Below are 25,274 nucleotides of genomic sequence, written 5' to 3'. Positions count from 1 at the left end.
AAAAAAAAGTACCTATTTTGCGTTTTTGTTAACAAAATAATTTATTTAATTTACGATTCTCCTACTAACTTCCATTTCAATTCCCTGGCAAAAGACCTAAGGCAATTCTACACAATCCTTTTTTCAAATTAATCATCAACTGAAAAAACATATTCTTTGGGTTCAAAATAGTTGTCATTATTACAACTTAATAGGACTCCACTGTAAAAGCAATTTAATTACCTCACAAAGAAAATCTACATTTGAAGATTTAGATAGCATTTTTTTTCCCAAACGATACATGATTTCTGGAAAGAATATACGTAATGAATTATGTAACAAAAATGAAACAAAAAACCTCAAGATGTTTCCAGTTTTAATTGGAAAAACAAAAATCTTGAAACATACATACAGTTAGGAGGGAAAAAGGGATGGTTTGCCAATATCCATCAGCAAGTGTAATTGGTTCTGTCATTCAGATTTTTCTCGTTAGATCTCAAATTTCCAAGTTTATTCTAAATTTTATTTCTGTATATTTATCCATTTGAACAACATCAATATTAAGTGACTAAAAGAAGTTCTAGAATATTCTTTATATAGATTCTTGGCTGAAACGTCTCATTTCTAAAACCGGCACTTTAATGCTATTTTACCCATGTTTATCCATATACTGAAATACCCTCTCTGCACTATATTTAACTGTGTACCATCTTTTCATTATTAGTCTTATATTTAGGACATAAAGCATTAAAACAAAACTACCACTTACTGTACCAAAATCCATTTCATATGACTACGTAAGAGTTGTCCTCTGGAGATGTAAAACGTTATAATAATTATGATGTTTAAAAGGCATGTTTTTATTACTCTTGTTATGTATTTTGGACAAAAATATTGAGCAGCTAATTATGCTCTTCCACACATTATGTTCACTGAGTTTACTACCACAGTTTTAGTGCAACAAAATACCTTTGAAAAGCCACTCTACAGTAATTATGGCAAGGCTCATTAAAATGCAGAGGTAAAGATTCCATTTGTATAGAAACTTAGAAGACAATGTTTCAAAAAGTGTTTTATCAGGTTGAATTTTTTTTTGTATACTAAAACATATAAACATTTCTTGAATTAGTTTAATAGTCGATTTTGATGTAGTATCATTTAGTGGTGATAAATTTTGAGAGGTATATGTTTATAGACATTATATTTGAGATTATAGTCTTAGGTAAACATTTAATACACAATGCCAAGGTAGTTTCCTTTTTTTTTAATTTTTGTACCAAAAAGTCATACATTTAGTGTTGACATTTCTTCTTACCTGTGTGCCTTAGACCAATAAAGTACTCTGCATTAAAATTTAAATCTTGAGACAGTAGTACAGCATTGAAAAAAAATATTGTAAAGCAGCTCAGATACATTGAACTCAGATTTTACATTTTCATTTGTCAAATTAGAATATAAAAAGTAAGCTTGAAAATCAAGTTGAAAAAGCTTATTCTTCCTCAAGAAAAAGTATGAACAATCTGAAAAATGAACAACTAGTATGAATGAAACATTGTACATAGTTAAGTCACATTTAGTGGTTGCTAAACATACCACTCCCTCCTGGAAATTACTGAACCATCTACATGAGAAACTAAGTCATCTTCATTTTCGTCATAATGTTCATCACTGACGAACTTCATTCCCATTTTTAGATCTTCGTAATAATCCATTGGTCTTTCAAACCTATTGAGATTTTCTACATTGTTCCACTGAGTCTTTTCAGGCTCTTCTAAGTAGTCTTTCCGTATTAGATTGTTCACTGGATTTTTGTTTTCTTTTTTTACACTGTCTGGGTAAGAATCAAGCTCATCCTGTTGAAGAACATCTATTTGTGATTCTTTTTGCATATCTGATGGTGGAATGTAGTTCTTGGCAAAGTAGTCTCCACGAAACGTCCGTCTTCTCCTATAGCAGAATATTCCAGCCAAAACACTTACAAGTATTACGAAGAGAGCCCCACCCACTACACTAGCAATGATCGTGCCAATTGTGTCATCCTTAATTGTTGCCAAAGTTGACAATGGGAAGGGCAATTTTTTTGGTTCTGTTGCTAGATCCTCGATGTCGGCAGTTGAGGGATGCCATTGAACTGTAGGCTGAAGGGTGGTAGTAGTAGGAGGATCTAATGGAAACAGTAAAGATAGACAAGACACAGAAAGGCAAAGAATGTCAATGCAGGCTGATTCAGCAGCAAGTTGAAAAGACAGCACAGTTAATGAATATATATTCATAGTAACAATAGTTTTTCATTCTTAATTTGATTTAAGATTAGAATGCATTGGTACTTATATATTTTGCAAAAATAAAAAAACTGACACTTAGTCAGTTACCAATAAAGTAAAAGGAATGAAAAATTATCTATGGTGTAAATCCTAAATTCTTAGGCATGATATTGTACTCAAAGAAATACGTTTTATTGTGTGTGTCTTTTTTCGATGAAGAGTATTACTTAAGTGTCCTACATATAGCTGGCTTAAGAATCATCATGCCAAAAAATTAAATAATATCAAATAATGCAAATGTGCCAGTAACACAAAGAAATAAAATGAAAAATTAAAATGTTTCCTTAATATCCATTTTTACCTAATACAGTTTATTTTTGTAAGATCTGAACTTATCTGTAAAAGAATGAAAAACTATAGAATCTTGTTAAGTGGCCACAGTATAAGCTGTTGTTTTAATAATTCTCTCAAAAATATTTTCCTTAAATAAAGAGAACTCTTCCATTTTTAAAAAGGATCTATGTGGTACATAACATCATTTAGTAATTTAAAAAATAAAAAGCATGCTGCGACTGTGTTTGCCAAATGGGTAATTATCAAATGACACTAAAAGACAAAATGAAAACATGTTATAAACTATAAAATGTTATAAAAATGTCATAATAATGTCTATACCCCATGGGTAAGATATCTGAACATTTAGGAAATTGAAGGATTTCAACCATATCTGCAAAATTTAATGTCACATTTCTTTAGGATGGAGTCCCAAAAAAAGTAGCTAATATTTTAGAGAGAACATTCTAATAATACTTAAATATTAGATGCAAATGATCCTGTGTATTGCCATTAGATTACAGAGTAAATAGCCATTAATATTAAAAAGCAACTAAACATAAACAGTAAAAATTAAAGACTGGTTAATTATCAATTAAGTGGTATTTGCAGGTCATGTTACACAAAACTCTAGAGTTTGAAGAAATGATGAGGTAAAAAATTTTGAATTTCTTCATTGATAAAAACAAATGACCCAAATGGTAATCTCCTATAATTAATTTTTAAATGAGCAGTATTGATAGAGCTTTTAAAAAATGATTGTTAGAAAAATACTAAATCTACATGAGGTAAGTTACTCTAAAATTACAAGCTAAAGAAAAATACTTACTGAGACAGGTTTCATCACGGAATGCCATATATATAGAATGTGGTAAAAATTTAGCAAGTACAGTATAAAATTTAATAAGTACAGTATAACTAATTTCCTATATGAGTTTAAACCAATATAAGAGGCAATCCTGTCAAGTACCTTGAAGTGAATGTTACTTATCATATTATATGTAAGTAAATGAATCAAGAAAGAGTTGTAATTTGTGAGAACATATTCATTAGCTGAACAAATTTAATCTTAAAAGAAAACAATTGTGGAATTGTAGGATCATTTCTAGTATTAACGTAGTAAAGCCTCATATAATCCAACTTCACAGAACCAAGATATTAAAGAAATAAAAATTAATCAGTTGTAAGATAACTCATGTATTTTCTGAAGGGGAAAGACTAATAGAAAAGTCAAATTTTAAATATTAAATGTCATCTTTACAATGATTCCCAAAGGAAAAGTATTACAATAAACTCGCATCAGCATGTTTAAACAAAAGTACAAATCACCTAAGTAATTATTTATAATCCACACATTTTTGTGCACATAAAGTTTTTGATAGCTCTTAATGAAATGCTATCTTTCTCAGAACAGTGCTTTCACCATCTATAAGATATATAACTGAACATTTTTGCTAAATGTCAAAAAAATGAAAACAATAACTGACATTTCCTATTTCTACTTGCAATGTTCTTTATGGGAACATAGATGGATAAAATACAGCCCTCAGAAACTATCTAACTAAAAAAAAAGAGTACTAAAAAAACCCTTTTTAAAAAATCTGCTATTATTTGTCAGTGGTGCTAGAAACTTAACTTACCATCCCCTCATCGACCAGTGTTAAAAACAGCATAGCCTCACTATTACTATGATTCCACGGAAGAGGGACTACTGTTAATACTTTATTTTTTTACATTTTAAACAATGGATATATGATAATACATATAAGACATTCATTAATGTTTTCTAATTCTTGCCCTCCTCCAAGATAATTATAGCGAGAATCACAATTTATGTAAGGAAACAGAGGACTAGTATTTTGTAATCACCAATAGCTACCTATTTATTGTGATTTAAAATCTTTCCTAACAGCATTCCTTATTTTCTCCATCAGACAATATTTTTTTATATTCTTTGCCGAACATATGAGTATAAAACAAATGTAATGAACTAGTAGACTCTGAGTTCACCACACTTAAATGAAGAATTTCTTAAGCTTCTTTTTCAAATTAATGACTTCTGTCAAATAGGAGAACAATCCAGTAAGGCCTCTGTAGCTTTAAAATATATTTTAGCATAATAATTACTATGTTAAAAACTGATTTATTTTTGTTTTATACTTTATATGAATTGTTTAAATAAACAAAATCTATGAATTTTAAAATTCAAGGCTTACTAAGAATGTGTGGATTCTTAAGTCTGATATCTGGATCTTAAAATCAGTATTTGAAATTCAAGATTTGCATAGGCATATACTTTGAGTTTTAGGCATGGGGAATTTATATGATACATAAAAATTCACTTCCCTATTCTAAAAGAGAAGAGGTATCAGGAAAAAAAAAACCACAAAAAAAACACAGAACAAAACAACTAGAAAAACACAATTTCCAGCAGTCAGTTAACATTGGACAAAGAGTCACTGCACTCCCATTAGTAATAATTGAAGTTGAATACTGCAATCTCGAATCAATCACCTCTTGTCCAAAATCTTATGCTTTCCAATGTGGGAAAATGTATAATAAAATTATGAGCAATTTCTCTGAGAGTTGCAAACTTCGCTCTGTTCTGAGGAGAACCTTTAGTCTCTAGTCACAAGATACATTCCTTTTACAAATACTTTTAAAAATAATTTCTGAAACTTTTAAACATCAATTTTAATACTAAGTTAAAAAGTTTTTTCCTAGAGGAAAAAGGATACGTAGAACTCAATGAAAAAAGATAAACTGATCATTTACTGTGTGCGTTATGAACTTTTATTCTGATAAAAGACTACGAGGATTTACTAGTCATTTTGGAAAGGCAGTATTTTATCTAGGATACTCGATATATTACAAGAAGTTCTTAGAGGAGTTAACTAAACTCAGCATAGTATACTGTATTAAAGACTCTAGATAGAAAAGCAGAGTCTAATTCTTGATGATTACCTTAAGAAAACCATCTCATATAATGCTATCTTTTTATAAAGTCCTTATTGGTAATAAACTGTGATTTTTCAAATTTACTCAAAATGACTTCCTTTCTTATAAGACTTAGTAAGGATGATCAAAAATTGTGTAAAGTTTGTCACCAGTGTTACATTAGTTACCTTGTCAAAGAAAACAGAGTTACATAAAAGAAGATTTTGGATTTTTAATTCTTTCCTGATTGTTTTCTTCTCAAATTTATTCATTCAGGCAACGAAAGCTTATTGAACGCTTAGTATATACTAAACATTATTGCAGATGATGGGAATATAGTAGTGATTAAGGCAGACAAAAATACTGCCCTCTTAGGATTTATGTTCTAGCTTGGATAAAAAGAGACAAGCACATATATTAGGTTGCTGCAAAAATAATTGTGGTTTTTGCAATTATTTTTAACCTTTTACTTTTGCACCAACCTAATAATAAAATATGTATGATGTCACTTGCAGTAAGTAAAGAAAAACAAGGGAGAGAAGACAGAATGCAGTGAAGAGGTGAGAAGGGAGCGGTTTCAATTTTAAATACAGTCGTGAAGGTGTTATTTGAGTAAAGACCTAAAAGAAGTGAGGAAAAAAAGCTATGAAAATACCTGTAGAACAGTCAAGCCAATGCAAACAGCAAGTGCAAAGACTCTGAGGTAGAATGTGCCTGCCATTTTCAACGAAAGGCAAGGAGGCCAGGGTGACCGAAACCAAGTGAGCAAGGGATATAATAAGAGATGAGGTCAGAGAGAGAATCCAGGACCAGAACACGTAGAGTCTTTGTCATTGTAAAGACCTCGTTTTCATTGTGGGTAAAATGGGAAACAGAATTGTGAAGTTAAGAGTTGCTGATGGCTTGGACCAGAATATTAGAAGTAGAGAATTGGTAAGGTTCTGTATATAATATAATAGGAGAGCTGACATCGATTTGTTGATGAATTGGGTGAGGTGTGAGAAAAAAATTGAAATCAAGGATAAGTATCAAGGATTATACCCTCAGGAAATATAAAAATGGAGTTATCAATAACTGTCAGTTTTGAACATTAAATTGTAAATGCCTATTTATACTTTACATAGGGTTAATGATCATTAACAGGCAGTTGGACACACAAGTCAGGAGTACAGAACGCCAAAAGATAAGAATTTAGGCTGTCATCAATAGAATCTATATATAAGAATGCCTTCCTTATAAATTGAGCCTTAGAACTTAAATGATTACATAATTATAACACATTGAGCCTAAGATTTACAAGTAATACCCTATACCAAATTTTGTACAACAGAAACAAAAAGTAAGAAGTCCTGAGTTAAGTACATTTTAAATATGCATTTTCTGTGGCTTTATGATTGTTTAAAAATAAGAAACCTCTAAGGGAAGAAAGGGAGACTAATATACTAATAGTCAATCTCATTCACATTTCTACCAAAGCACTGCTGCTGGTAGAAAGCGACAGGTTAGGGATGTACACAGCTCTAAGTTTCTTGTGAGATGCAAGCAAAAAAAAAAAAGTTGAGTCCCTATCATTTGCCAGTCCCTATCATTTACAATGGTAAATAAAGCAAATACAAACTGCTTAAATGTGAAGATAGATAGTAAGTAAACTGAGCACACAACTACAAATTGTGGTAAATGATATGGGCGACTGTTCTTAGGTTGAGTGATCACACAAGAACTTAGAATACAACATAAAAGCAAGCTTAAAATTCCTCTAAAATAAATAAAAATCTTAACTACCTATTACATAATTACCGTACAAACCTGCATTTCTCAAAGTTCTCTTCCTTCGGCCTTTAATTTTCCATTTGTTAGACACGAAGACTGCTACATTCTTATGGTCAATAAGGAGATGCTCAAAATATTTTACATGATTTTTGTAAATACAAATTCCATCGATAATTTAGTATTTATAGCCACACTCAGGAAACAATGTATTTTTAGCGGTAACTACATTTTGAGAATACTCAAATTTATAGTGTCAAACTGACAAAAAATTTCACAGTGATATAAATGGAATGTGAGAAGTCTAAGTTCTTAGTGGTTGAGAGACTAACAATAAAAAACATCTTAAATTTTATTTCATTGGAACACTCTTAGTAGCAGTCCTACTTCACCTCCCAATAACCCAATACGATCACCATACTGAGTGACAATGCTATTTAACAAGCCAGGTCATCAAAGTTGATATCCTATTTCATCAGAGTAGTAGTCACAAAAACAAAGAAAACCAAACTAGTGTGTGTTCCTGATGTAGACAAAAGCACATACTACCTATAAAAGGAATAATTTAATACTATTTAACTGTAAAACTAACTATCTACATAGGTTTTAAAATGCATATAAATTTGTTGCACAGACATTCTGACATTTCTTTAAGTAAAGGAATGCCACTTTACAATATGTATTTCAGATAGGGCTACTTTATTGTGCAGTAGGATCTCGATTTTCGAACATCTCCGTTGACGAACATTTCGGTTTACGAACGCCGTAAACCCGGAAGAAAATGCTTCCGTTTTTGAACACACCTTGGCAGTTGAACATGTCACGTGGCTTGCGATGAGTGCAAGATTCTGAGGCTTAGCTGTCGGCTGTTTTCAAACATTTCAGAACTCGAACTGTCTTCTGGAAGGGATTACATTAGAAAACCGAGGTACCACTGTATCTCTTTTAGATTATTTGGAAAACCTCACATTTAGGAATATTTTCACAACTATAAATCACCACCACAATCATAATGCTACTGTTATGACTGTCATTACAGAAATAATTTAACTCATTTTACAAGTAGATAGTAACTTACCTGAAATGTAGATGACCTTTTGATCACTTCTTTGACCAAGGGAATTTGTCACTTTACAGACATAAACACCAGAATAATTGAAAGTCAGTGGATGGACAAAATGCAGAGTATTGTCTGAAGCCAATAAGCCATCAGGCCACTGTCCATCCAACCTAGATTTTAAAAAGTAAAGCATTGTTTTAAATATCTTCAGTCTCTATTCATTAATAGCTGTCTAAATAAGATATTAACTTTTGAATGTTAGTGAAAGAACTAATGTCTTAAGGGTAAAATTCACTATTTAAAGAGTATCACTTACTGCAGAACAAATCTATACTGTGCCCCATCCAAAGATGGTTAGTTTTTAAACCACCAAGAAAGGTCTTCTTATAAAATAATTTAATTTGTAATGTGGGTATCGGTAACAACAAAACAACAAGGCACCATTTGGTATCAATAACTCTTTTTAAATGGTGCCTACACCAATTTAGCTAAGAGGTCCTATCTAGTGTATACACATATATTACTATAAACCATAATGGGAATAAAATCCCACTGTAAGAACTTTAAAACCATTCATTGCATTGGAACTAAGTATACAGTTCTACATCATTTTTCCAACTTTAGAGTACAAAAAACAAGCAAACAAGAAAACCCACCAATAATACATCTTGATTTTGAAACTATTTTTAAAGGCTGTAAGTTATTTTTTTAAGAGGATGAAAAAGTCAAGTAAACTCAAGCAACTCAACTACTATAGTTAAACAGTTCAGAAAGTTCATTCATTCCTTCACTCAGCCATCCATTATTTACCCTCCTCTCTTCTGCTGATGTTGATGAGATTCAGAGCTAAGATTTGGTCCTTACTTTCAATGATCTAAGTATACAGTAGGAGACCCAACAACTAATTACAAAGAAAACAACAAAGAAGAATAAGAAGGCAGAATAAAGCAAATCAACACTGGTGAATAGGTGGAATGATTTCACTATGATTCCCAAGGGTAGTAGGTGGGTGAACAATCAGTACAATCTTTTACAGTTAATAGTACTGTGATTCAGCAATGAAGGATCAAGGTAATTTTTTAATGTTTAAAAACAAAAAACAAAAACACCCAACATTCTTCTTAATAGAATTTTGTAAAGAACATTTTTACAAGCATCAGCTATCAAAAGGGGAACTCTTTTCCTAAGATACGAACTATATCTATGCATATCTTACCAACTATCTCTACTTTGGGCCCCAAACTTTAATTCCTTTAATTCTGAGCAAAATGTCTTAAAATCCTTTGAAGTTGTTTATTCGAATGAGCCGCAGAAAAATCTAAATATCACAACAAATGACATGCTAAGCATCTCCCACTCGATTGCACTTATGTTATATAATTTATATTCTTTGCCGCTACCCTCACAAAAACTCTATGAGGCACTAGTATCAATGAGGAAACAAAGGATTAGAGAGGTTAGATGACTTCCTCAAAAAAAGACATCTGCAAGTACAGACACTAGGATGAGAATGTGGAATTGTATGACTTTTAGAAATACCCTATCACACATCTTAACCAATGACTCCTTCCCACTTTTAAGAAAATATAAAACTGTATGTTTGCTTAAAGAAAACAGACTGACCAAATATACTGCTTCCTTGTTCCCAACAAAATCCCACCTAAAACAAGAGTAGACAAATTAAAAAGCTATTAAACCTATGAAGAGGAAGATAACAGAAGATAGAATTCATTAGATAAAATGGTTGAACAAACTTTTAGAAGACAGAAAACGGAGAAAACAGTATATACTTTAAGCCAGTGTTTCTCAATCAGGAGGCATTTTTGACTCCAGGGGACATCAGCATGTCTGGAGACATTTTTGGATGGCAGCATGTTTGAAAACGTAGTTGTCACAACTGGGGGGGGGGGGGGGGTGGTTGGGGGAAAAGGTGCTACTGGCTCCAGAGATTAGAGGTCAGGGATGCTGCTAAACATCCTACAATTCACAGGACTGCCTCCCACACACACACAAAAAGTTTGTCCAATCCAAAATATCAGAAGTATCAGGTTGCAGCTCTGCTTTGGGCTTGCAAGAGGAATGTGGATGAGAAAGCAGCCAATTTGATCCAAAGAACCCAAAATAGATTTGGAGTTTGACTCACTATACTTAAAGAGCGCCAGAGTGAGGCAAAGGGCGAGAAATAAGGAGATTAGTTGGAAAACAAAACAACAGATCCTCCCAACTCTGTACAGGTACCAGACATTCATGTTTTAGGCAAAAGAATGAGGGTTAATTCAATAAATACAATGAATGGCCATGAAATAAAGACTTCTATTCTTCCACAGGTGACATCGAAAGCTTCACCAGGGAAATAACCACCTCTCTACCTAATGATGCTGAGTAGTCTACTAATAATCCCCACTAGAGAAAAAGAGTTTCCACTCAGCATTTTATAATAATTTAATGCATCATTAAGAAACGACTGGACAAATGAAAAAATTAAGGAGTATCTACAAAATGAAAGACAAAAAACAAAACCAAAAGAACTAGGAGGAAAAAAGAGACAATATGTAGGAATAATAAAATCTCTGCAGAGGAAAGAACTCTAGTTTACCTCTGGGGAAAAAAACAAGGAAGATACTACATCCACAAAACAAGGATGCTAGGAAAATGAACACAGAACAATAAAATGCTCTTAGAAAATAAAAATATGTCCACCTAATTTTTTTAATCACTGGGAAGGGGGGGTAAGAACAAGCAAATCTCCTGTAATAAAACAAAAAAAATTATTTGAAAAATAAGAAAGGATATTTAGTATATAATAAATAGGAGTTCCAGTAAGAGCAAACAAAAAAAAAGGGGTTGGGGTAGAGAATGCCAAAAATATCAGAAAATTATCCACAGTTGAAAGATATAAGTCTCTAGATTGAAGGAGGGCCCTAAATGTTGAGAAATATGAATGAAAACCTTAGTGTAACAAATGGAATTTTATAGATAAAAAGAATTAATGATATTCAGACAGTAAGCTACACAAGTAAAAAGAAGCAATTAATAGCCTCAGGGAAAACAGCTTTAGACAAAAGAAAACGATTCCAGTATACTACACAGCTGTCAGTAAATAATATTTACCTGTTGTAGGGGGGCAAACAATAATTACAGAATTTAACTAAAAGTAACAATCTCATTGGGACTATGAAGGGTGTATATGTATGTGGGTATATTTTTGTGTGAAGGGGTAGATACATTCATCTACCACAAGAAGTGAACAGATCATATTAAAAATTAGTAAATGAAGAAGTAGCAGTTTAAGACCTATGATAGCAACTACCAGAAGGAATTGCTAAAGTAGCCTGAGGAACAGAACTGTGGGGGGAAGGAGGGTGGAGAGAGGTGGGACAGGAGAACGTTTAGAAACCTTACATTTAATTTTCAGCTATTACTATAATTATGTAGTACACTGATAAAAACAACTTTAAACATTTAAAAATACTTTCACTTTTAAATAATTTCTCTTTAGAAGTAGCTAACATTATTACCTGCTCCACACAGATTTGAAGGGTGGTGGATTTGCATCAGCATTACACTTGAGATTAACACCTTTTCTTCCTACAAACCAATTTCCATCATAGCCTGTTACTGAAACCTCAGGAGCGTCTATAAAATAAATGCATGACAGAACCAGATTATCTTTTGTTAATGATAAATACAACATACAATGATAAACTAAAATTTAGAAAAGCAAAAATAACTTTCTTCTCTCAATATACATAACCAACGTGGAAGACAGTACTCAACAGTTGACTGAAAGAATGAATGAATGAATGGACAATGAGTACCCAAACAAACAGTAGGCAACTATAAGCATATACAGTTCTAGTTATTATAAACACTGAATGTAAGAATATTGACAAACCTATAATCACCAAAAGCAAAATTTAAGAGTCATATGAAATATGTAGAGATATATGAACAAGGAAAATACATTAAGAACTTAATTCAATAATGAGACATGACATTTAAATATCAAGTCACCATATAAAACTGTTTTTAACAAAATGTTTAATCTGAAAGGAAATATCCACAGAGATATCAAGTCAATACAGGGATTAGGTTCCCTACACTATAATTAATTAATATTCTGTGAGTATGTATGTAGAAATGCAGCACAAACTTTCTAAGCCTATAATTGTAATTTAAGTAAATTATCTAAGGCCTCAACTGTATGAACATGTATCCATTCAGTAGTGTACCCAAAGGTCTATTAGTGTGTATACAGTGTAATTAGTTAAATGAGCAATTATCCATGTCTACCAGCAATAGAAATTTATACCTTCAAACTATAAAATCCAATACTAATCATTCCTTCAACTACCATAATAGAGAGAGACTCTGTATTTGTAGAATTATATTCTAATAGGAACAGGAAAGATGACATTTTAAAAATAGTTAACGAAAACCTGTTATGGAAAAGAATAGGTTGCTAAGAGAGAAGACAAGAGGAAGGGTCTAATTTAGTTTGGGGATGGGGTTAGGGAGGTCATGAAAGACCCCTAAGGAAACATTACTTATACGCGGTACAGGGACCCTCCATCTTCATGTGAGCTACACAGCAAATGAGATAAATAGAACATGGTCAATTGGAAGTCAGAGAGACCAGGTCAGTCCTTAACTCTGCCAGGAAAGCCTGACCTAATATCAAGCAAGGTTTAAAAAAAGGTAGTGAAAAAATTAACCTTTTACTAAGGTACAATTACCTTAGAATTAAAAAAAAAAAAAAAAAAAAAGCCAGCCTCTTATAAAAACCAAGAATTAACATTTTTGTAACCTAAAACAGGTACTAAAAAATGTTGCTCAAAGAACAGTACGGATATCTGTGAGTTTAATTTCTCTTAAGAAAAGGAAGGGATAGGTATTAAAGTATCCCCACAGAATACCTCCAGATTTTGAGATATGAATTTTGAATATAAGATTTTATCTTACACTTTGTTCACATGTTTTATAGGTCCCAATTTAAAAAAAGAAAAATGTCATGAGGACTCTAACATTTTAGGAGCATGCCAATAAATCTAAATGATAATCTTACAAGAAATAATCTTATATATTTAGGATTGCACTCAAGCAAACAAAAAATATAATATACGTTATATAAATTGATGAAAATTTCAGTCATTATTAGACCCACAGGGAAGGAAGAATGTGAGAAAAATATTAACAGTACTTACAATTGGGATCTAAATTTTACGAGAAAAAGGAAAAAGAGTCTGTGAAAGCAAGGTAGGAAATTGAATAATTTTAATTGGATTCTCCAGAGAGGTAAGGAGAAAAGAAGGTATTTGTATTCAAGAATACAATAGTAATAACATTCACGTAGGATAGCTTCTCAAGTCTAATCCTATAAATGTTGAAAAAAATCCTTAGAATTAGCTTTAGAAATCGTTACATCAAGTGTAATGAATGTGTAATTTAAAATTCTATCCATCATACCAAAAATAAAAAAATTAAAAAAAAAAAAAAAAAAGCAGAACATCTCCTCCACATGATCTGTGTATGGATGGAAATGATAGCAGAACCTAAACATTTCTCCTAATTTTATCTCTACTTCAATCTCCTTAATTGTCATTATCTTTGCTATAAGATATCTGCACCATCAGTTTTTCTCTTGCTCAACAAATTTTAAAATGCTACTCAAAGAACGTATCAAAAACTGAGAAACTTTATAGAGAAGGGGAAGTATATGTATCGGGGGTGCCAAAAAAATGTATACAAGTGGACACTTAGGTCAGCATTGCTCAAGCAATGTAGTTCGCCATAATCAGAAGTGTCTAGACCAATTTGAGCACCCCTTGTAATTGCAGAAGTCAAACGAGACTTGTATTCATCTTTTGTTATCAGTATATATTGAGTATTACAATTTTAACACAGTTTTCTTCTTAAAATGTGTATGCATTTTTTGGCAACCTCTGTGTACACACACACACACACACACACACACACACACACACAGTGCATCCCATAACAAAAAAATAAAAATACAACAATGGACCAGCTTTGAACCTTATCTACAATGGTTATTATCCCAATGATGTCTTCAAAATATTGTTTTACCTATCTGAGAATCTTACATGATCAATAAAATTGGATTAGAATATTAAAAGAATATAGATTTTCAAAATAATTAAAATGCATCTAGGAAGTAAAAAATTCTTGCTGAAAAATGAAAACATCATGGATGGCATCAATAAAACTGAATAACAGCTAAATTAATTGGAGAAGTAGTTGTCTCTAAGTATTGCACATTTTGAGGTATAAATTTTCACAATTTGCTTATGTCTAGCCTATTTTTAAGGTCTAAAAAAGATAAGGTTAAATAATTCTAAGTTTGAGAACAACTTTAAATCATTGTAAATCTTTACAAACTGATAAAAAATGCTCTGGTTAAATAAAATTTCCATGAAAATGTTTTAAAAATTAAGAACAAAAATGTCAGTAAGAAAAAGCTGTTAAGAATTTCTGAACACTAAATATTCAAATTAAAAAGTTTGATATAGAATTCAAAAGAAGAAAATGAAAATAAAATACAGGACATGTAAAAAGCAAATGTTACCATTTACTTACACTGTATATCTAGTATGAAAGAATATCGGATGTCCTTTTCCAAGGCTGGATGTTTTACAACACAAGTAATTCGCCTTCCTCTAGCAAATCTGGTTGGAAACAGCTTGTATTGGCTGACAATTGTTGTTGTTTCATTTGGAAAAGTAGTTGTAGTGGATTCCATCTCACCAAGATCACCTTCCCAATTAATATGTGCAACTGGTTTTCCAGTGGCTGCAATACAAATGGCTGCCACTGTTTCATTTCCTCCATCAATTAAAGAATCTGGCCCTTTAATCAGGCTCACAGTGGGTTCAACTGTTTAAATTAAAAACAAAATTAGTTACATTTCAATTAAGACTATATATATCTCTTTCCAAGCCACATCTAGCTATATTTCATAAACTTAGGGATAATTGCATAAAAAATCTACCCACACTTTTTAGGTAATGCCAACATCAACTGGATTCTTGGAACAAGAGAAGATCACGAGCCAGGTCAAATAAGAAGCCAAGATTTTATATAACCATTACAAAGATTGCTCTCACTGGTAGAGATATACTTTATAGGGGCAGATGAGTTCCCCAAATTAACAATACAAAAAATTCCTGTGAATTGGATCATAATTTCCAATATGAGATTAAAGGTATCATTACTCTGAAAGGAAAAAAAGTAGTTTTAATATATAATGCTTCACTTTAGGAAGCATTTATGAAAAATGCTTAAAGGAAAACTATTTTAAAATAAATTATCAGTATAGAAGCTACACTGTCAAAATGCAACATGACTAAAAGTTATGTTTATTGAAATGTACATACCACCTATCTTTTTCTGGCGTAAGAAAGCTGCTCATCAAAGAAAAGTAACCTTAATGTTAGACGCTTTCAATCTACACTCCATACATTCTAGCTATGGCTTCACATTTTTCAGCAAATTTTATCTGCTTCTTTCTGTATAAATTCCTCAGTATTCAGTTCATGAACTCTTTGGCTGAAGCCTAGTTTATTCTGTGCATTAAAATTTTAATCTCAAAGATATTTTTTTATTTCCAAGATTTCCACGTGGTTCTTGGTTTGTATCTACGTATTTTTGTTTCATCATTTAAGGAATATTCTTTTCCTTATGTATTTCCTCTTTTGTAAGATGAATTATTGGAAAATAACAAGTGCACACACTTAATGAATAATTTAGAGCAAATATCCATGTAACCACCACACATCCTAATAACAAACATTTGCACCTCCCAAGTCTCTCATATGCCTCTTCTTGATCGTTAACACCTTGCCTGCCCAAGTGTGAAACCATTATACTGACTTTAGAAATAAATTTTTCTTACTTTTCATGTTGGTTCTATAACTAACAAATGCAAACCTACCCAAGTTTCATCTGTTTCTGAACTTTATATGATGGAATCCGACTATATGTATTTTTGTATAGTTTTCTTTGACTCAATTTTGTGTTCCCACTATTTGTTTATGTGGGAATATTTAGCCTTAATTATTTTAGAATTTTTTAACTTTTCATTTATAGATCATTTAGATTTACTTACAATTGTGTAACTTATTAGTTTTAACTACTGTACGGTTTGATTGCTGAACATTGACGGTGTTTCCTGTTTGGTATAAATGATTTTACAAGAAATATTGTCATACATGCATTTTGGTGTATTTGTGTAAACGTTTCTCTAGTTTATCCCTTATTGTAGAATTGTTATTACTATATTTTCAGTTTCACCAGGTAATGACAAAAGTTTTCCAAAGTACCAATTTATTCCCAATCTTAGAATTTTTGTTGGTCTAAACACTCACCACAGTTGATATTGTCAGACTTCTCAATGTTTGTCAGTCCCATAGGTATGCAATAACATTTGAGATTTTAATTTCTCCAATTACAAATGACATTAAGGACCTTTATGGGCCATTTGGAATTTCTTCTTCTACAAAATGCCTATTAAAGCCATTTTCTGTTTCTTATTGATTTGGGAGAAGAGTCTTTTTTTTGATTACTATCTTCTACCAGTTAGGGCTTGCTTTTTCACTCTATGGTGTGTTTGATGAGCAGAAGTTTTTCATTTAAATGTAGTAAAATGTATCACTTTTTAGATCCCTTGGGTGGTTAACTACCTTTATACACTAAGAAATACTTCTCTACTTCAAGGCCAGTTACTATGTGATATACACATATATATATAGCTTCTTGTTCTCTGAAGGAATTTTGTAGATTGACTTATCAAGTCAAATGGTAAGTGCTGTTGTTTACCAGTCTGTGTCTGATAAGTTTGCTGTGGAGAAAAAGGAGCCCTCATACACTGTTGGTGGGAATGCAGACTGGTGCAGACGCTATGGAAGGCAGTGTGGAGGTTCCTCAAAAAATTACGAATAGAATTACCATATGACCCAGCAATCCTTTTCCTGGGTATCTACCCGAAAAATCTGAAAACATTTATACATAAAGACACGTGTGCTCCAATGTTCACTGCAGCTTTGTTTACGGTGGCCAAGACATGGAAACAACCAAAATGTCCCTCGATAGATGAATGGATAAAGAAGTTGTGGAATATATACACAATGGAATACTATTCGGCGGTAAGAAAAGATGATATAGGAACATTTGTGACAACATGGATGGATCTTGAGAGTATGATGCTAAGCGAAATAAGTCAGACAGAAAAATAAGCGAAATAATATTAAGCGAAATAAGTCAGTCGAGAACCATATTTCACTGAGATGTGGTATATAAAACTGAAAATAACAAAAGAACAAGACAAACAAATGAAGAAACAAAAACTCATAAACATAGACAATAGATTAGTGGTTACCAGAGGGTAAAGGGGAAGAGGGATTCTAGAAGAGGGTAGAGTCAAATACATGTTGATGGAAGGAGACTGACTTTGGGTGGTGAACATACAATGTAATATATATGTGATGTATTACAGAAGTCTACACATGAAATCTATGTAACTTCACCTGAAATCTATGTAACTTTACTAACAATTGTCACCCCAATAAACTTAAAAAACAATTGTTCACTAAAAAAAAAAAGTTTCCTCTCACATGTCAGTACTAAGATCAGTACTAAGCCAAAGACTTCATTCAGAAGGCCCTTCTGTATATCTCAAGTGTGTGCCCCCTCCTGTGTGCTCTCTTCCTCCCTTTCCCGCCCTCCCCGCCACGCTCCGTTTTTCCCAGTATTCTGCTCCACAAATTCTAATCACTTTGTCCTCCCTGAATTTCAATCTCTCTTCAACTCAGTGAAACCACCACTCTCTGCTTTAACTCCTTGTCACTGAGCTGTAGCCTGGAAACTGCCTAAGGAGGAAGCTGGAGCATTTGTAGGACTCACCCTCTTTCACAGATAATAATCCTACACTGACTATTGTCCAATGACTAAAAACTGTTTCTTATTTGCCTGGTTTCCTTGTTCCTAGAGAATGAGGGTAAATCTAGTCCCTGTTACTACATCTTGTCCAGCAGTGGGAGTCTATTTCTTAATTGCAGAAGTATTATTACTAAAAATTGGAAAAACAGAAAAATTATCCATGACTCCAGAGTCCCAATACAGTAATTATCATACTCTCCCATTTCCTTCTCATTATTTTTATTTCCAGTCTCTACATAGATGTAATCATGGCATGCCTACAATTTTGTGGCTCATTTTTTTTTTTACATAGTAACATTTCTCTTGACCATAATTTGAACAACTAATATCCCATATCAAGAGGAAGTAACCAATTATGTAACAACTCTTCTACTATGGGACATTTGTTGTTAAATTTTGCCAAAACTTTTTGTTATGTCATATTCCCTTAATTTGGTTTCTATTACTACCACTTCACTGAAACTCTAATGTCATCATCTAATCGACAGGCTTGATATTTTTCTTTGCCTATTCTTTGACTAACTTTGTGGAATTTAATAGTTCAGCACAGTTCTTCCTGATCAGTTCCAAAATTCCAAAAAGAATTAAGCACTAATACATTAAGGCACCCATTGTAGTAAATTAACTTGTGGGCTATGCATTTAGAATTATACTAGCTGTGCGCCATCCTTAGGAGAACTGAATAAAATGATCACTAAATCATTTTCTATAGGGCACAATGCTCACTGTGTAAAAAAGGCTGCTAGAGTAACCTTTAAAACTTTATCTTCTCTTGATATGAATATTACTTTGCTCAAGTTTTTCCTAAAGCTCTCTTTGAGTTCTTCATCTCTATTTCTTCAACCTCTGCGCTAATAAATATTAAGTCCAAGGCCTTCAGTTATTATTTTTTTTGATCACCTTTAAAAACTTTCATCTGATAAATATTACTACCCAGATGATCCCTAATTTTCTCCAATTTTGAGATTAGGCTTGACTCTATAGTTTCTAACCACCTGCCTGGTAGTTTTGCCTATATATCTTCAAATTCAATAAACCAAATGCTGAACTCATCATCTCATTCTACCATCTACCATCTGTAATACCTGTTTTTCAAAGACATGCCTATTTAAATTAATGGTAACATAATTTACTAAATTACCAAGGTTCAAAACCTGTTAATGTTCAAACTTCTCTTGTTTCTCCCATCCTAGTTATTCCACTAAGCTCCCTTCACTTAAGTGGCAGAAATTAGAAAATTAATTTCATGGCCTCACGGTTGAGGCATCATGATTTCAGAACCTCGTCATTTCAATTCATCAGCACCACCAGATTGATCATCCTAAATCACAATTTTCATCCCACTGCTACCTAAATAAGGTCTACTACGAGTTAGGCATCCCTTTAAGCAAGGTGAGGTGATCAAAGCAGTTTTTCTAAAACTTTGCTGTGCACACAGATCACCTGGAGATCCTGCGAAAATGTAGATTTATCACTCAGTCAGTCTGAGAGTCTGAAATTCTGAATTTCTAACAAGCTCCCAAGTGATATCAAAGCTGCTGGTTCATGAACCACACTTTAAAACCGCAAGAGTCTGAGAGTCGAAGGAAGGTGAGAAGAAGCACAACACTGTACATACACGAAGTTCACATTTCCAATAATATAAAGCTCAAATAACCCATCCTAACATTCAAGTTACTTTAACATGGTCCTACTCTACCTTCTAGTCTTTAACGATTGTACTTGACATAAATCTTTTGAACAATCAACAAATTATTCAGTGATTCCATTAACAGTGAATGACGTCTCCCTTCTTCCCCAAGGGGACATCTGGCAATGTCTGGAGACATTCTAAGTTGTCACAACTAAGGGACTTCTACTAGTATCTAGTGACCATAGACGCTACTAGACAGCCTACAATGGACAGGATAGCTCAGCACAACAAAGAATTTCAGCCCCAAATTTCAACAATGCTAAAGCTGAACAAATTCTGTCCTAATGTATATAGTTTTCTGTCTACCTCTGTTGGCTCACTTACTCTCCCTATCCTTCTTCCCCTTTTGACCACCTCAAACCTGGCTTCCCCTTTTGACCACCTCAAACCCACCATTCAAGAACTGGCTCAACTAATTTTTTTTTTTTTGTACATACATTTCTAAACTATCAGGTTCACTGATCCATTCCATACCCTACTTAAATAACATTTAGTGTATGACTGCTATATACCAGGAACTCTTACAGTCTTTAGGGATATAATGTTAAATTTTAAAGAGCAGAGCTGCAGTCCACCATGTGTTTACAGAGAAGAAAATATATAATAAACAGTACGGTAACTACTGCAATACAGGCATACTCAAGATACAATGGCAAAAGAGCAAAAAACCGTCAAACGGCAGAGGAGCCAATTTTTCAAGACTGGCTTACAAAAGGCTGTTGTATGATGAATAGAGACAGAAGGAAAAGAAGGCAATCCAGGCAGAAGGAAAAACACATGTGAAAACATAGGTGCTAACAGAACTACAAGTAGTGTATTATGATTATAATATTTGGGCTTTGGGAGACGTGGAGCAAGAAATGAACCAAGTGAAGGTAAAGAAGTAGGCACGAGTCTTGAGTTTTAAACCATTAAGTACTATATTAATTTAGGAAAAATTACTAAAATTTTAAGCAAAAAAAAGTTTATTCTCATGACCTCTCTCTTCCATATACAAACTATTTGTCTATCAGGTATTTTCTTGACACTGAATATTTTGTGATCTTTTTCACCCTGACGGCCTGCACCTGATTTTTCAGATATTATGCTCTGCCTTCCAATCAATACATTTCTCAAAAGGATCAATTTCATAACCGTAAGTTATATTTCCCCACAGCTCTTAGGACAGCATCTTAAACATATAAAGTCCTAAAATATTTCATTTTATTTCTATTTTTACATAGTATCTCTCAATGTGAAAAAAATATATAACAAATTTGGACAAAATTGCTTTCCTGCATTCCAGAGACTCCGAAGTTACGCCATTAAATACTAGAGGCTGTGTACTTGTTTGGTTCTCTGGAAGCAGATACTGAGACCAAGTGAGGAGTGCAAAAGGCTTACTAAAAAGTAATATCTGGGAGAAAAGTGAAGAAAAAAGATTGCGTAGGGGGAGCTATCAGCTGACCTGACAAAGTCCCTGACAGGCAAAAGGTCAGATTTAGAGCAAAGACTGCCCCCATTAAAAAAGGCCCACTTTGGGGAAAATGGCTATGGTTGCTATAACTCCTTACTCCTTGTTCTATTATTCAAAAGTACTCACCAGTGTTTCTAAATTGGTTTATCTTTTACTACAAGTGACTATCTTAATGCTAATAAGTTCATTCTAAATTCCACCACAAACTTTAACAGAAAAAGACATATCTTTCATTAACAGTAATACAGCCCAAGATTCAAATAGCTATGTAAATTCACAATAGCAGAAATAAAATTTGATTTGAAAAACAAACATGAGGTGTCAATGGCTCCAGAACAGTCCTTTAAAATACAGAAAAGCTATTTAAAGATGGTAATTTAATTAAAAGTTGAAAATTTGAGGGAAAATAATGAAACATGTCAAGGAAACTCTGTATTTAGTACTATAAATAAATAAAAACAATCTTTCATGAAAAAAGTAAAATAGCTAAGAACTACATAGTATTATATAGCTAGGTAGGTAGATACAGATAATACTTCAAGAGAACTTAGAATCAGACTTTTAAGACAGAACTTGAAAAATCGTATTTGAATTAGTTTAAACCGAAATTTACATATAATTTCAATCATTTATATTCTTGAAAATACTTTTATTATAATCTTCTCGACTACCACCAAAATATGTAATTCAAACATACTTACCTAATACAGTTACAGTTGTAGAGGACTGAGCATTTCCAAGTGGGAATGTAACAGCTTTACATATGTATTTTCCAGAATCAGAAAATCCTATGTTATGTAGAGTAATTGTTGCATCATTAAGTGAATAGTTTTTAAACAAGACTCTTCCCTGATATTCTCCTTGAACAGAGAATCCATATTGAGGATGATGAACTGCAACAGTCTGTGAACTTTTGCCATGTATCTTCTCCCATGAAATTTGTGTTATAGTTTCATTTACTTCAATCAAACACTTCAGGGAAACATTCTTTCCCCATACTGCTGTGACATGAGGCTCCACAATTATTGGTCCAGCTAAGGCACCTATTGGGGGAAAAAAAAGTATAGTTCTTAAAATGGAAAAATGTTATGCTAAAATAAGATCAATCTAATCTCCCTCCCCTTCTGTTGCCCTCTCCCTCCCTTCTTCCCCTCCTGTAGGTACACACACAGAAACACACGACTGAATTACACGAAGACTGAAAAGTGCTAGATGTTCCTGAGGTTGGATGTAAGACCCAAAGAGTGACTCTCAAAGAAAACAAGTAACCACCAACATGTCTTGCAGTGGGAAAAGCACTTGCAGTGGGCCAAGACTAACCTTGAAAGCGGATCTTTCCCCAATCAAGCCTTCAGATGAGACCCCAGCCCTAGCTGACACCTTATCTGCAGTCTTGTGAGAGACAAAAGCAAATGGACCCAGCTTAGCCATGTATGGATTACTGACCCAAAGAAACTGAGAGATAATAAATTTATGTTTTTCTAACACTTCTAAGTTTTAGAGTAATTTGTTAGTAATAGATAACTAACATATGCAGGATCTGTCAAACCAAATATAGTACCACAGTATCTTCTTCTGGAGGTTCCCTCTATCAAAAATCTCTATTAAAAAAACCTTAATTTAAGATACACCAGAAAACATTAATTTAAAAAAACACATAAATGTGAAATCATTTTTTTCCATTTCAGGAATGAAGGAAAAAAACACCACAAGCAAAAGTTAAAATAAAATGATATTAAACTTCTCCCTTATAATACTAATGTCCTTCCTAAAAGCAGTGGACCAAATCTATATCATTTTAAGGGAAATAAGGCTAATATTCACGAATGCTAAAGTCAAGCAAGATGCTGCTCACCAACAAATATATTAAAAGATAAGATAAACAAGTCCTTGGAGAATTTACGACTCATGTGTATCCTGACAAACTAAATACTCAAACTAAGAAGCAAACCATTATAAACACTCAAAAGTGGAAAGTATAAACAATACCTTTACAGTTTAGAGTTATGCCCCAATAATATTTTTAATTTAATACAAAAATGCAGAAGGGTATTACTTAAAAGATAATCAAGAAAAACATGCTTAAACATATTCAAACAGCTCTAAACAACAAAAACTTTACACTATATTATTTCTATGAACCCTTCTGAGAGGGAAAAAAAACCCATAAATGAATGCATAAATATATAAATAAATAAATCAGATAGCTAGACAGATACAATGATAAAGAGGGCAAACTTTACCATCAAAGAGATGACTGAGAATGTTACAAAAAAAGAACAGTTCACACTGACTATACTTAACAGCTATGGAATAAAAAGTTTTGTGTGTTTTTTTTAAAGCCCCCTAAAAGTACCCCAAAGCCCCCAAAATTTACCATCACGCTCCATTATGCTTTCAAGTGTAGATAATTACTAATGTACTTTAGCAACCTATCATAACTAAATAAGAAAATATGGACAATGAAAGAGCAATTTATGAATATTAATTAAAATGTTCACATATTATTACGAAATACTGCCCAGCTTAATATTTAAAGAATAAGAACCCTTGACCAAGCAGGATACTCCAAGAATGTGAGGATATTTTCAGACTACTCATTACACTGAAAGCTCACATGACTTTCTCATTTGATGCTAAAAAGACACTGAATAAAATTTAACGTTTGTTATCTGATTTTTAAAAAAATCTAACAACTGAAAAAAGGATTCTTAATAATAAAGTTGACTCTTCTCAAATCAGTGGCCATCACAGTAACTAGAAAAAAAAGGGACTAGCTATTAAAGAAAGATCAAGAGAAGATGCTGTACTATCATTATCACTGTTCAACTGAGACTAAAACTTCCAATGCAAGGAGATGGGAAAAATAAATGGAAGAAAAAGTACTAGAAAGGAACAGATAGACTCATTATTTGAAAAACCTATTACTTGAAAAATCTAAGAAGGCCATAAAGGGCTACCAGAACTAATAATGTGGGTGCTTACAAAGAATGCACAATGTATACAAAATATAAAAGCAACAAGTTATAATAGGTGATAACCTTTATAAATTTATTGCACAAAATGACTGAATATTTGCAAAACATTAATATTTAAAACACCTATGAATAAAGTTGTAAAGAGCCTATAAAACTCAGTGACTGACTTGAATAAATAAAAGATATGTCATGGTCAAGGATGAAAATACTTACTGTGCTTCCCTGAAAATAAGACCTAGCCGGACCATCAGCTCTAATGCATCTTTTGGAGCAAAAATTAATATAAGACCCGGTCTTATATTAAAATAAGACCGGGTCTTATTATAATATGATATGATATATGATACAATACAATACCAAGTCTTATATAAGACCGGATCTTATATTAATTTTTGCTCCAAAAGACGCATTAGAGCTGATGGTCTGGTTAGGTCTTATTTCTGGAGAAACACGGTAATAACTATACGGACATCAAATCTCCCCATATTGGGCCGGCCCGGTGGCTCAGGCGGTTGGAGCTCCGTGCTCCTAACTCCAAAGGCTGCCGGTTAGATTCCCACATGGGCCAGTGGGCTCTCAACCACAAGGGTGCCAGTTCAATTCCTCGAGTCCCGCAAGGGATGGTGGGCAGCGCCCCCTGCAACTAAGATTGAACACGCCACCTTGAGCTGAGCTGCCGCTGAGCTCCTGGATGGCTCCCGGTTGGTTGGAGTGCGTCCTAACACAAGATTGCTGGTTCAACTCCCGCAATTGTGGGCTGTGCCCCCTGCAACTAGCAACAGCAACTGGACCTGGAGCTGAGCTGTGCCCTCCACAACTAAGATGAAAAGACAACAACTTTAAGCTGAACAGC

At 33.0% G+C, this 25,274-nt stretch overlaps 1 protein-coding gene across 2 annotated transcripts in view; it reads right to left on the bottom strand.

Annotated features, from left to right (window-relative positions):
* NECTIN3 (nectin cell adhesion molecule 3) overlaps positions 1-25,274 on the bottom strand; it is a 117,996-nt gene that overhangs the window by 58,983 nt on the left and 33,739 nt on the right. Inside the window, exons 2-6 of one of the 2 annotated variants that reach the window (XM_033129364.1) lie at positions 22,145-22,486; positions 14,938-15,234; positions 11,859-11,976; positions 8,359-8,510; positions 819-2,143 (exon numbers count right to left, since the gene is read on the bottom strand). In XM_033129364.1, the coding sequence (XP_032985255.1) occupies positions 1,563-2,143; positions 8,359-8,510; positions 11,859-11,976; positions 14,938-15,234; positions 22,145-22,486 (1,490 nt within the window). In that variant the 3' untranslated portion in view covers positions 819-1,562. Of the gene's footprint in view, positions 1-818; positions 2,144-8,358; positions 8,511-11,858; positions 11,977-14,937; positions 15,235-22,144; positions 22,487-25,274 lie in introns of those variants that run through there. The other variant, XM_033129375.1, reaches the window with a different exon arrangement.

Source organism: Rhinolophus ferrumequinum, chromosome 2 (genome assembly GCF_004115265.2).
Source record: "Rhinolophus ferrumequinum isolate MPI-CBG mRhiFer1 chromosome 2, mRhiFer1_v1.p, whole genome shotgun sequence".
In the NCBI taxonomy this organism is placed as follows: Eukaryota; Metazoa; Chordata; class Mammalia; order Chiroptera; family Rhinolophidae; genus Rhinolophus; species Rhinolophus ferrumequinum.
The sequence above is the reverse complement of the archived record's forward strand: the minus strand, read 5'-3'. Positions and strand labels throughout refer to the sequence as shown.